Here is a 14591-nt window from a genome sequence, read left to right as displayed (position 1 = left end):
CTCGAAACATCGAATCCAATATCAATACATTATTTTCAATAAAACAGCCCATAAAATCATCATTTCCATGTCAATTATTGACTTTTTACCTTAATTTGATGCCCGGTGATGATAGGGCTTCCAATTCCGAAGAGATCGCAGCGAGAATCGCTTGAATCAGACGTCGAATAGAGAAACGACGGCGAAACGATCGAGAACGATGAAAATGATGCTTGTGGACTCTCTTCTCTTCTTCTCATCTGCTCATCTGCTTCTATTCTTTCATATTCAGAATTATATATATTTTGGTTAAAAAACCATTTAAGTCATCATTCTCTTCATTTGTTACAAACTTTCCTTTAAAATTTCCTTTTGTTCGATTTAGTCCATAACTATATCAATTAATACTTTAATCATAACTTATACGTATTATTTATATCCAATAAATAATACGAATCCCGATATTAATATTTTTCCGTCAAAACCTAATATTTCCATTTTGAGACGTAATGGCTAAATTACCACTTTAGTCCCTAAACTTTGTTATGGGACTTTTCTTAACATTTTTCCTCTTAATTCCAATTCCAACTTTAGAATTGAAATATAATATTAAATTGCGCATAATTACTTTCCCGAGACCGACCTACTTGGATTTGTATTTACTTTATCTTCTCAGAAATTCTTCCGATATCGCCACTCCGGCAAGTCAAAACTGTACACGTGGTCCAATTAGATAATTAAATATTTTGGAGTATTACATTCTTCCCGCCTTATAAAAATTCGTCCTCGAATTTTCATAAAACTTGTTGGAACCTTTAAGTTGTTCTTATACCTTCTTTGACGTCCATTACTACACGTCAGTCGTAGTTTCTTCTTTTACTTTAACTCTTAGCTCTCCAGTTATAGCTGTGACTTCGTACTTATTGTTAATCGATTATCTATCCTGCTCATAGTTGCTGCTTGCCGTTGCGTAGTGAAAATCTTTGTATTGTTACTTTCGTTCCGTCTATTGCCTCTCCAAAGTAGTGTAGTTTTAAACGTATCCTTGATATTATCATCCTTACGTTATTATTACCTAGTTGGGACTTTTCTTCTTGGTTGTCATTAAGCGTTGCCTAATGTCTTCTCGATCCATCATCTCATTCCTATAAATCATTAGGTAGTTATCTGCCTCTTTTATGCATGAGTAATCAATGACGTGTTATTCACATCCTTAATGACGTACTTACTTTACTCGCACTAACTGTCACAAATATCCTCTTTTGTTTCTTTATCAACTAACCCTTTCAAGCCTGATACATCTTTTGTTATCTTTTGTCTCTCTTTCCTTTGCTTCTTTAAGCTACCGTGAACTTCGCGTCTTTCAGTTAATCGTGATCTTTCATCCGTTCACCATTGCTATAAATGCTCCGCTTTACATTAACCTAAATCGTGTAGCTTGCATAGCTATCTTCGTTAGCCAATACTATCTATATATTTTTTATCTCCGTTATCTTTCTTTATATGATCCTTTAAAGATCGTCTCGAGTCTCTTATTGATTTATTGGTCAAAACTGTCTTTCCTTTACATCACAATTCCTTATTCACGTTGGCCTCATAAGAATCTTATATGTTTCTTTAACATTTAACTTTCTCGAACATCTTTCTCACTGACTAGCCTTTGCTTAACTTCATTCTTACCTTTAAGCTTTAACTGATCCAATGGATCCTTAATGGCTTGCTTACTTAATTTCACAATTATCTACTTTTGTATTTATATTAATCTCTAACCGACAATGTCGTAAGTTTTCACCACTTTCTTTATCACAATTTCTCCTTGCTGTATGAAAAACTTTCTCTTTCATCTTATCCTTCTTCTTCTTACTTTCGAATAGCTTCACAATTTTATTCTTACTCTTCGAGGTACCGTCTTTGTATTGTACTTTCTCTATGCTTATTACGTAGTCTTAAACATCCTTTAATCATCTTAGCTTTCTTATATAATATCCGCCTTCGTCCTTATAACTCTGTAGTTTCTCTTACATAACCTGTTCCTGTTCATTAGATAGAAATAAGGTATCATTACGCTCCTTTCTTGTCGTATCGCTTATATCCTTCGTCTGATTATGACAGCTCTATCTGTATTTACTTTGATGATTCTCCCGACGTATATCTGGAACTTTCCACTTCTCTAATCATTTCGCGAAATCTTTTATTTATACATGTATCTTACTACGTTTCCTTCATGTTTATCGTCATCTTTACATTTACTGATGCATATGTTTATATGCATTTTCTTTATCTCTATACTAGAATTCTGCAACTTAACTTCTCTTCTTTCTGTTTATGTAACTTATATCTCCTAATGCTGATATTGATAAGGTTGCATATTCTTAGAATATCACTTGATGTTCATCATACAATATCATCTTCTTCATCATTCTTTATACTCTTACTCTCTTTCCTCCGATATGATTTTTGATCGCATTACTTATCTTGTCATAAAGATAATCATTATATTCTCTGTCATTTCGTATCCTTTGCTTTTCTTTATTCAAATATGACTCTCTGTCATTACGTCCTTTATCCTAATATGAGTATAGATTTTGCGTCCTCCAGTCATTGCCAGCGCATCGCGTCTTGATTGCGTATGCTCTCCGGCGTTAACTTCTTACTTGCATTTTACCTTAGCTTCGTTAGCCTTTATTAAAATTACTCGTTAAGATGGCTTAACTCTTTTATTGAGGTTCATTTTATGAATTTTCAATTGTAATTATTAAGAATCTTTTATTATTCGTCGCAGAGTTTCACATCTGAGTTTACTTACTAAACAAAACGATTTCAAAACATCCTTTGGCTGGCCAGCTCTTTAAACTACTTTTCATAAATCGTTTTAAATCGTTAGTACGATTGTAGCTCAGAGTGATGACACCTCTCATCACCAAAGAGTTGCTTAAAATCACATTTTCTTTATCGTTATAAAGATATGATGCATGATCTATATTTTGAAAATCTTCCTTTTATGCATATCGTGATTGTGCAGTGTTATATGTGATATCTAAGCACAATTGTACTTTGAAAAATCATAAAAAATTTCATATTTTTTGTAAAACGTAAGTTTACTCTAGATTGTACACTCTGCAACTAATAACGGCTTTCTTTATTGTTATTGGGTACATTATAAATTTTTATATTGCTGTCACCTTCCATCATGTTCTGAGTATTCTTCTGTTAACATCACTCCTTTTTCATGTCTCCGATACTCAATTCAACTCAAAGTCCTTTATTATTGTAGTCATTACATTCGCTACTTCCATATACTTGTATCGCATCATATACAAGTACCAGTACCAATCTTCCTCATCAATTCTTCTTCAATAATCCACTTTTCTTCGTAACTTCTAGAATGTAATATAGAAATTACGTTCGCAATTAATGTATTATGTATAGTTAATTATATTATTGTGTTTGTAAGTTATGTTTATATATTCTTTTATTAGGCGCGTGTTTATCGATATCGCTTCCTATAGGTTCTAGTTATCTGAGGTGTTATCCTATAGGTATATCCTAGTTGTTATATTTTATTCTGCAATGCAACAAACATATATACACAGCAATGAAAACATATAAACAGAAATACACAAAGCATATAAATTGCTAATACCTGGGGGTGCCTGATGTGGAACGCTCGATTCCCTAATAACTATGCCAGTGTGTCGACCCCTAATTCTTCTACCGGAGTTGCCTCCGCCTCTATGCACAAAGTAGGGGTTAGTCCTAATACCAGAGGATGGATTAACGTAGTCTGGATAAAACTCACGTCTAAAGTAGTAGGGTCGAACGGGATTGCCGTCCCACTCGCGGTCGCTCTCGATCCTACGAGCCATGGTAGTGTGCGTTCCAAAGTGTTCACTTACGTGATCATACAACTCTATAAACTCAAGTCCCAAACCCCTAACATACCTACGGTTGATTGTCCTATTATCTTCATTTAGGTCTGGAACTCCTTCGACCATACGCAGAAAGTTAGTGGAATACAATCCCACTGGTACTATTCCTCGAAAAAAGGAGTGCATTTGCCTCCTAACTTGATTCAGATCCACTTGTGCCTGACCGTTGGCTATCTCTGCATCCTCTCTCAAATTGCGGTATCTCCGCACACTGGACCAGAAATGCTCACTTCTGTACTCTTCAATGTCTGACTCATTTAACAGCTCTTCTTCTTCGAAGTCCGCTTCTTGAGGATCTTCTTCTGATTCTTCCTCTGGATCCTCTTCTGGATCCTCTTCTAGGTCCTCCTCTGGATACTCTTCTGGGTCCTCCTATGGATCCTCTTCACTTTCCTCACTGTATTCTATTTCAGGTGAGTGAGTTCTGCCTCTAACCCTAGAAGAACTACCAATTTCCGATACTGACATGAATCCATTCTGATAAATTTATGGTGATCCTCTAGTGTCTGTGTGGAATCCATTCTGGCAGACTTCAGATGGTTCGCCTACTTCATTGTGAAACCCATTTTGAAATATAGGAGGCGCTTCCTCCCATTCTTCTGCAACATGTGGTTGAGCTCCGTTTTTCCCAGACATGCTGAAAAGAAACAATTTCAAATATAAGCGACCATCTGAGCCCATTTCAACACGTAACTCCTATATTTACTTATAAGGTGCTGTAAACACTTAACATTCGATCAATCTGTACGTAATTCACAAGCATGTAGTCACTTAATATTCCTCACACAAATAATAAACACTTTATTCACTTAACTATCTTGGTTCGCGCGCGTTATGCAACATACTACTAATGCACATATCAAACAAATGCAAGCAACGAAGGTCCGACTCTCTTGCTGTAGTAGTTCCTATGTTTACTTACTTGACAAGTATCCCAAGTCAAAAAGACATTCAGACAAAACTGGTAGTGGTAACTGGACCAACTGCTCTCAAACAAACACTGAAACAACTTGCAGTGGTAATTGGACCAACTGCTCTCAAACAAACACTGAAACAACTTGTAGTGGTAACTGGACCAACTGCTCTGATACCAACATTGTCACGACCCAAATTATTGAGCCGAGACCGGCTCTAGGGAACGGGAGCGGTAGCTCCGGAACCCGTAGCAAGCCAAAAATCATTATTAATTTTTCGCAAATATAATACAATACATTCACATACGGAAGCTAATATACCTATATATCATATAATCAAATATTTACACTAACTTTCAGAAACCTCACGGGCTCTAGTTACCGTACCCTTTACGAACTGGCCTCGCGACATTATATAGATATGTTAGTGTATAAAACATATCACGGGCATCTGGTGCCGTGAACAAAACATAATATACGTAGCCTACAAAAATATAAACAAGACAACAAGTAGTATGTACATTCAAAATATACTGCTGTCTAGGCTACGACTCTGTCGACACAGGACCACTACCGGATCACTACGGAAGTCAAAGAACAATACATACATAGCTGACTTCCGGATCCCAAAACTGACTTCTAACTAGGCCCAGCCGCTAAGCACCTGAAAGACATCAAAAGTAAGGGGTCAGTATTTGGGAAAATACTGAGTGAGTTTGCATTTTACTAACGGTATTAATATAAAAACATAACATCGCATTTCAAGAAAAAAATAATATAAAGTAATGCATATAAACAAGTATTTGATCCGTTCGAAACTAATATCCTAAAATATGACACAACTTACGAGTATTCAAATCATACTGATCCAAATGGTCTGACCCGGGAGTGTTCACACTCTGCCTCGTCGATCGCGACCTATTTCTTAATCCCAAAGTGTGAGTCCAACTCACTAGATACGAGACTCCAGGCTACACCGTAACCGAGTGCTCGCTCGTATCAAATTCATTGTCCAACATCGCAATTCGTATTCATATTCATATCATGCAAGTATATATGTATCAAATCATTTATCATATGCAAACACACTAGACCGACTTGATACTGGTGATCACACAGCTTATTGACACCCAATAGGTAACTAGTTTCTTCGGATCGCATACTAGTCTTTCGTATATAAAACTTAATAAAACATATAACATTTCAACCAATCATATATAATGCGATGCGTATAAACAATATACATATATATAAAATAACGTTAATATATATAATATACAAAAGTAAAGTGCAACTCACTGTGACCGCTATCCAATCAATGAAGTGATCTATGTAATGATATGCTCTTGTAGCCCACGTCTGGTACCCTCACTGCTCGCGGATACGTCTGATACATTAACGTTTAATAGTTAGACATTAATCCCGTGTTGTTACACGTATAATACTTTCAAATTATAGGGTTTAGTTTCATTCTTGATATTATTCTCGTATTCGATAACTCATAGTCGTATTTACGACTTAACGGATACTAATCCTCGTATTCGAGAATCGTAGATCTTAATCGACGTGTACTATTATCATGAGTTGCTCAAAACGTCGAGTTAATCTCGAAAGTTATGATTCTCGAGGGTCCGAAAGTTGTCTTTTAGAGTCAAATATTAAAAAACGTCAAATACCTAGGTCGACATGATCCGTATGCACATATGTGCGAGTCGGGGTGCACGTGCGTGCATCTCGATGTGTGCACTATCATGCAATCCTGGTGCACTTTCGTGCACCTTGGAGGGTGCACGTTCGTGCACCTGTGGTGCACGATCGTGCACAGCCCCGGAAATTCAATTTTGGGGGTTTCCAACCATCCCGACGTGCTAATAACACTTTCACCTCCCACATCCATATCTTCGTTTTTGTTAAAACGCTAAAACAACCTCGAAACATCGAATTCAATATGAATACGTTATTTTCCATAAAGAAGCCTATAAAATAATCATTTCCATGTCAATAATCGAATTTTTACCTTAATTTGATGCCCGGAGATGATAGGGCTTTCAATTCTGAAGAGATCGCCGCGAGAATCACTTGAATTGGATGTCGAACGGAGAAACGGCGGCGAAACGATCGAGAACGATGGAAATGATGCTTCTGGACTCTCTTCTTTTCTTCTCATCTGATTCTATTCTTTCATATTCAGAATTATATATATTTTGGTTAAAATCCCACTTAAGTCATCATTCTCTTCATTTGTTACAAACTTTCCTTTAAACTTACCTTTTGTTCGATTCAATCCATAAATATATCAAATAATACTTTAATCATAATTTATACGTATTATTTATATCCATTAAATAATACGAATCATGATATTAATATTTTCCCGTCAAAATCTAAAATTTCCATTTTTGAGACGTAGTGGCTAAATTACCACTTTAGTCCCTGAACTTTGTTTTGAGACTTTTCTTAACATTTTTCCTCTTAATTCCAATTCCAACTTTAGAATTGAAATATAATATTAAAGTTTGCATAATTACTTTCCCGAGACCGACCTACTTGGATTTGTATTTACTTTATCTTCTCGGAAATTCTTCCGATATCGCCACTTCGGCGAGTCAAAACTGGACACGTGGTCCAATTAGATAATTTAATCTTTTGGGGTATTAACGGACGGACAACGCTAAGGATCCTCCCTTTCTTGGATCGTCTAGAGGATGTTATCTGCTACAACTGGGGATTAGGAACTCTAGCATATTTGTACAGAAAGTTGTGCTTAGGCGCTACACGTGTATGCCGCACGGGTATTGCCGGTCCTATATGGATCCTCCAGATTCGGGCTTACGACCATTTGACAGCCGTCGCTCCTAAATTGGCCGATGGCGATATTGGACAGATATGCCATTGGGTGGCATGTATAATTGCATATTATTAATCACTATCATAGTTTATTTCAGTTCATAAAATTTTGTATTAAAATTAACAATTGGAACTGTTAATATCATGTGGATATTATTAATTATTACAGATAGGGGGGCTCGAGTGCAGAGAGGCACGCCGAGACATTCTTTACCGATCTTCTGCCACCGCTTTGATCAGTACAGCGAAGAAAAAGTAAGAATTCTAATCATGATCGTAGTATTTTTTTCAGTTGGTCACATGTAAATATTTTCTAACGTCTTTTCATTTATACCTTATGAACAGTTTAATTTGACGCCGTCTCATTTATTTTCACATAGTTGAGTGGAACCAACCAGATAGAGTTTTTTGGAAGTTCGGGTTGCAACGGCCCATTCCGTCGCCCTCCAAACAAGACTCGGTGCTGCACGCCACACGAAAGAGAGGTAGCGACAACTTCACAACGACGCACATGAGTTATATGGATACGTGGAACTGTAGGACATAGTATGTCATTGGCGGGGATCCGATTATTCACTCCCCATTATCATTCCCAATAGATAGAATGGTACCGCATGATTACGCGGAGATGGGTGTCGCCTAACCTCTGCAGTAGTAACATTTTGCATATTCATGTTTATTATATCTTCATTAGATAACTCATTCACCTCTTCAACTTTACTAGGTTAGCACGACTGAATGCTCAAATAATAATTTTTTTAATTGGCCGACGAACACCAGCAACCCGCAACGTTTCTACCCTCTGGTTAGTACTAGAATCTGCCAAAATTAATTACTGCTGGCGCACTGTTTCTGTGTCTGCATTATGCAACGTCGGGCTGCTACTTATTTCAACCAGGACCTGCTGTTGAAGCTGTTGTGATGTTTGTCACTCATATACAACCTGATGTTGAAAATGATGGCTTGACTTCAAAATTTTTTCCATTATGTATTCTCATTGTTGAGTTATTCTTCTCCTCATAACCTAACTCATCAATTCTGCTACTGAACACCGGTGAAACAGCCTTTTCCAAGTCATGTATCTATTTGTCCTTAGAAATTAAGATCAATGGAGACTTGGCAACGTCCCCCATTAACGTTAAATCCTTGACAAAACTCGATGTATATATAGAACCCTCATCATCCAGACTATCAAAGTTCACCGACAATCTAGATTCCATTGCAAATATGGAAACAATTTTTTCACCTAATTGTAGTTCCAACGGGTGATTAATAAAATGGCATGTGCTTGATATAAGAACGAGACCCATATCCATGCGTACCATAATCGTTTCACCAATAGAGATACCAATTTCCCTGAAAACCTTTGGAGACCATAGTGAAATAGGAATTTCGGATAAAGAAACCCAACCAAACGCGTATATGCTTGTTTGTAATATTCAACCCAAGAAAAGGATTGAAAGATACCTAATAACGATGGACCATTATGCAATAAAAATCTTTCAGCCATCGACATAGAACCGAACGTGATAAGGACCGAATTGCTACCCAGTAAAGCTAGGTTTTCAATCTGAATATGATGTTCAGCAAGGTACTTCTTCGTCCTCAGTACCAAAGTGATGTCTGAACCCCTAGCTACCATAGATCGGTGAACCCATTCCGCCTCAACTGACCCTTTCTCTATTGGAAGAGAGATACGTTGGGCCTGAAATTTTGTTCTCTGTAAAGAGTTTTCCACCACATTAATTATCCCTGAAATAACTTCCTTAAAAGATCGATTATCTACAAGGAGGGTGAAGAAATAGTTCTTGCCGGTTCAGCAGAGGACGTTTAGCAATGCTGAGAGGAGTATTCTTCTCTGGAAACTTAGAAACATAACCCCTAAGTCTGAATTATCCAATGCAAATCATATTCATTCCATCGATAATCCAAGACTTAGTTTTGCTGGAATCCGGCCTTAGAAAACCAAAACTAACATTGTGTTTCGTAACGTTTGTTGTAAGCGATACCCTTCCAATCACTCCGTATCGAGCAAAAACTTTTTCAAGATCAAAGTGTCTCCAGTTCTTTGGCACGTTCTCAAAATAGATCATTGAATTGATTGGTTTTTCCACCACATCAAACCTGTTGATTCCCACTTTGAATGAAGTCACCTGCCTGATATAGCTGGCTGCCGTAGTTTGGTTGTCTTGATAGTTAGGGTTAGGGTTTTGGGGTGGCTTACCTGTCGAATTTTTTATCTATTATGAGTAGTAATCGTATTAAATAAAATCTTAATCTTAATTAAATATTAATTTAATTCATCACAAATGCGCGGGCTTACAACTATTATAATATATCTTGTAGCGAACACAATGAAAAATAAATAGACAGTCATTCCTGGTATAATTTATCTATACTAAAAAAATAAGTATTTTATTGTTTGAATATTGATTTTTTAAAAATGTATATGTATTCTAGAATTTAAATTTTAAATTCTATATAATTTTACTATGCAAAACTTTTGAACCCGTCATTCAAAAAAATGACATAAACATAAAATTCATATTTAGTGTTTTTTGGTTGGTGGAATTTTTATTTTACTTTCAACTCTTATTTTTTATTATTTAATTCTGAAATGGAAAGTGACACCAAAGATTAACATTTATGGTGGATAACCTCAGAAGCAAAATAGTTGAATAAAGGTATCAAATGCCATCAAAGATTCTCATTCTAATAGCACAAGAAGACATTGTAACAAGTTTTTGGCTTGGCATGTACATGACAAATTTAGCATCTTTGTAATGCCCACTCTCTTCAATATCCTTTATTTCAACATTTGTCTTCAAACAAAACTACTCAGAACCTATATTTATTTATTTATTTATTATGCAAAAGACATTGTCTTAACTTACTTATCAAATGATTACAAAAATTAAACATTTTTTTTATAGGTTGCGACTATTTCTATAACTATGTAACTTTTCTAATAGCGACATTTTCTTGCCTCGATATAACTAATACTCTTCTATTTATTAGGACTCATCAACATACAATGGCAGATCTTTATTTCATTTTTTTATAGAAATCAAATTAAATGTATATGAAACTATATTTTTAAGCATATATAATCATTCTTAAAAGAAATACATAATCATAATCTACACATCAATAAAAACTTAAAAATATATAAATATGAATAATTTTTAAAGGACAAACTAAATGTACATAATATTTTATCAACATAAGTCTTATCTGAGTAGGCTGATATGAATACAAATTACCGACACATTTTGATACTTTTAATTTGATTGATAAATAAATATTATATTTTTTTGAATTTATTGAAGATCTAATAATAAACCGTGTGAACTACAAAATAAAAACATTATTTTTTTTATAAAAATAATTTTAATTTAAAATTGCTCATATCTCGCTTAACTTTAAAAATGTGTTTCTTCTTCTATATTTTTTTTAGATATTCATAACTGAAAACCTTCTTGCAAGAAATAGAGTTTTAATCAAATGGAAATATATATATCAGCAAAAACATTGATTTTTAAAATATAGCAGAAAATTAATAATTTTGACTTAATATAGGAAAATGATAGTATTTATTTCTCTAAATGTATGAAGTACCATCTAAATAGATGAATGTTGTCATGTGGAAAACTTCCATAATTTTTCATAAAATAATAGAGTATTTCCTAATTAGTTAAGTACTATGTATTTTTATAATTCTGCCAATTTCACTGAGTATTATATATAGTTGGTTTGGTGCAAGAAACAAATAAAGAGACAAAAGCTTATAAGTTTGTTCATTACATTGAAAGAGTAAAGAGAGGTAGAGTAGTATACTATGATATAAAATCCATTGCCTTGAGTTGTAAAGAAAAAAAATAGAGAGTCAGTAAGTTATTATAATTATCTTTTGAGCTCTAAATAATTGAAATGAGCTCAATATTTTCAGTTTCGGCTAAGCCTTGCATTAGAAGCAACCATGCCAAATCTGTAGTTACAAGAGCAAAAGCTCAAGTGATGATAGCTCCAACCCAATCAAACTCAACTTCTGCTTTACCTCAGCAAATAATTGTTCGTAACGATGTTCATGTGCGCGAAATTGTCGAAAGGCAGTCGCAATCTGATTCGTTATTAGCCCGCCAACATCTTTGTAAAAAGCCAGAGTTTCATCCTTTGTTTCTTGAAGAAGCTTATGAGGGCTGCAAACACATTTGTGCTGAATATGCCAAGACTTTCTACCTAGGTACTTTACTTCTCTTTCGGAGCATTTTTTCCATTTTCAAAATGCTAAAATTTTATGTTAAAAATATACTTTTATAAATTTTAAATAGTTCTTCAACTTCTTGTGACTGACTAATTTCTTGATTGTTCTTTGCTTTTTTGATACAGGAACTTTACTAATGACAGAGGAAAGGCAGAAAGCTATTTGGGCAATTTATGGTAGGATATACAAATTCAAGAAAATCGTTAATGGATCATACTTTAAAAAAAACCAACATTTTCATTAAATCGTGTGAAGAATTTTGATGTTCGACATGGAAACAACATCGATTTAGAGGTGTTGGTGTCATTTTCTTATATTTTTGTGTTGCAGTTTGGTGTAGGAGGACAGATGAACTAGTAGATGGACCCAATGCAGACTACATGAGCTCCTCTGTTCTGGACCGATGGGAAGAACGATTACACGATATCTTCGATGGCCGGCCTTATGACATGCTCGATGCTGCACTTACCGATACTGTTTTCAAGTTTCCCCTAGACATTAAGGTGTGTGCCTTATCACTTCACTTACCGTTGCGTGAAATAATCAGTCAGTTAGCTAATAATATGAATTTTGGCAGGCATTCAAGGACATGATTGAGGGAATGAGAATGGATACAAGGAAAAGTCGGTACTCGAATTTCGAAGAGCTGTACCGTTACTGCTACTATGTTGCTGGGACTGTGGGCCTAATGAGTGTTCCTGTAATGGGAATAGCACCCGAAGCTTCTGCTTCTGCTCAGACAATCTATAATGCAGCACTCAACTTGGGTATTGGCAATCAGCTCACTAACATCCTCAGAGATGTAGGAGAGGAGTAAGTCATTCTCTTCCCTTCTACATTCAATATGTTGTAGAACACTACGGTGTGACTCAATAGTCTGTCGGAACAGTTTGTCGGTAAATTAACACTCGAATAATGGTATTTCGTGACAGTGCGAGGAGAGGAAGAGTTTACCTCCCACAAGACGAGCTTGAACAATTCGGATTATGCGACAAAGATGTTTTGGATGGAAAAGTAAGCGACGGATGGAGAGAGTTCATGAAGGAACAAATTACAAGAGCAAGATACTATTTCAACCTTGCTGAAGAAGGAGCCTCTCAACTCGACAAGGCTAGCCGTTGGCCGGTAAATGCTTATTCATTTGCTTAAATAATTCATCAAATGCACAACAATCTTAACAAGTTGATATGTGATTTTTCAGGTATGGTCATGCTTGATGTTGTACAGAAAAATCTTGGATGCAATTGAGGATAATGATTATGATAACTTGACCAAGAGAGCTTATGTTGGAAAGACTGAGAAGCTTCTCACCTTGCCCTTAGCATACTCTAAAGCTCAATCCCCAAACCAATTTGATTTGTCATCAACAATGTTAGAGTATTTAGGAATATATCAAAACACATTTCTGATCAAGAAATGAACTAGTATGTATATAATTCAATAAACCAATAGTTTCACAAGAAAAGTCTTATGACATAAATCTCACATTTTATCTCATATTCTTCATCATAATGCAATACTAGACTTGCACTTATCTTATAGTGATGACTGTTGTTGAATTTAGGGTCTTCTATCAAATTCTTGTACACTCCCATTGCATATTGAAATCCATCACATTTCAAACTAAAAGCTTAATTAGCTATATCCAATTTGAGTGTGATATAATTTTGGAAGGAATCATCTATCCTTTATCATGGGAATCATCTAATCACTCAAAAACCCCCATCTTTTGCCTCTTTTGCAATTTTACATTACGTAGGAAAATCCTCAATTTTATCCTATTTTACCCTTTTGTGTTTCAATTGTACCCCGAATTGAATTTTTTTTGACAATTTAATTACTTTAAGGATGAAAAAAATTCAAAATAACTAAATAAAAAGATAATATCATATTCTTTTTTATTTGAAAAAATACAAACAAATCCTTAATCTTTAAAAAAAATTAAATAAATCTTAAATGAATAATTAATTAATTTTTATTAAAAATAAATAAATAAATAATCAAAATTTTATTAAAACCGCTCCCGTTCCCACCACCGGAATACTGATTCCATCCCGACCCGCCGTAGCTCCTTCTCCGATGGAGATGGAGCTGTTGCTCTTCCTTCTCATATCTAAGAAGGAGCAGAAGCAGTTCCTTCTCCATCGGAGAAGGTGCTCCGGCCTCCGGCGGATCGCGGTGGAAGACCGTCGTCTTTTTTTCCTCAATGTTTGTTTTTTTTTCCTAAATCGACTTTATTTTGTTTTTTGTAAAAGGTACTTTTAACGGTTTTTGATTTTAAAAGTTATTGATGATCAATATAAATTAAATAAAAAATAATTATTATTTGTTGATTCTAAAAATAATGGATTATTTTAAACTTTTTTCCAGGTGAAAAGAGGTCAATTTAATATTTTGGGGTACAATTGACACACAAAAGGGCAAAATAGGGTAAAATTGAAGTTTTTCCTACGCCAGGATAAAATTGCAAAAGAGGTTAAAGGTGAGGGGTTTTGAGTGATTAGGGCCAAGAATACATGACAAATTACATCAATCGTGTCTGAATTTTTTCAAATTTTACATTTTGAGTTTAAACTTTTATTTCCTTTATATCAGTATTCAACTTTCAAAAATATATCAAACAAATGCTCTTAGCCCTTTCTGGTCACTAGTGTATTA

The 14591-nt window shown here is 35.0% G+C and overlaps 1 protein-coding gene across 1 annotated transcript; it reads left to right on the top strand.

Moving 5' to 3' along the window:
- The first annotated feature begins 11455 nt into the window (after positions 1 to 11455).
- On the top strand, positions 11456 to 13448 carry LOC126667182 (phytoene synthase 2, chloroplastic-like). Its single transcript, XM_050360138.2, has 6 exons — positions 11456 to 11912; positions 12059 to 12109; positions 12264 to 12436; positions 12511 to 12746; positions 12866 to 13058; positions 13135 to 13448. The coding sequence occupies exons 1-6, from the start codon at positions 11600 to 11602 to the stop codon at positions 13351 to 13353; spliced, it is 1185 nt and encodes a 394-aa protein (XP_050216095.1). The 5' UTR covers positions 11456 to 11599; the 3' UTR covers positions 13354 to 13448.
- The last annotated feature ends 1143 nt before the right edge of the window (positions 13449 to 14591 follow it).

The sequence above is a fragment of the Mercurialis annua genome, linkage group LG2 (assembly GCF_937616625.2).
Source record: "Mercurialis annua linkage group LG2, ddMerAnnu1.2, whole genome shotgun sequence".
NCBI classification, from domain to species: Eukaryota; Viridiplantae; Streptophyta; class Magnoliopsida; order Malpighiales; family Euphorbiaceae; genus Mercurialis; species Mercurialis annua.
This window is presented reverse-complemented; position numbering and strand designations above follow the sequence as displayed.

Bases quoted from the DNA above. Each gene is read 5' to 3' on its own strand.
- LOC126667182 (XM_050360138.2), top strand. From the start codon at position 11,600: ATGAGCTCAATATTTTCAGTTTCGGCTAAGCCTTGCATTAGAAGCAAC. The intron at 12,437-12,510 runs GTGTGTGCCTTA...GAATTTTGGCAG, and splicing joins AGTTTCCCCTAGACATTAAG to GCATTCAAGGACATGATTGA. The intron at 12,747-12,865 runs GTAAGTCATTCT...ATTTCGTGACAG, and splicing joins CTCAGAGATGTAGGAGAGGA to TGCGAGGAGAGGAAGAGTTT.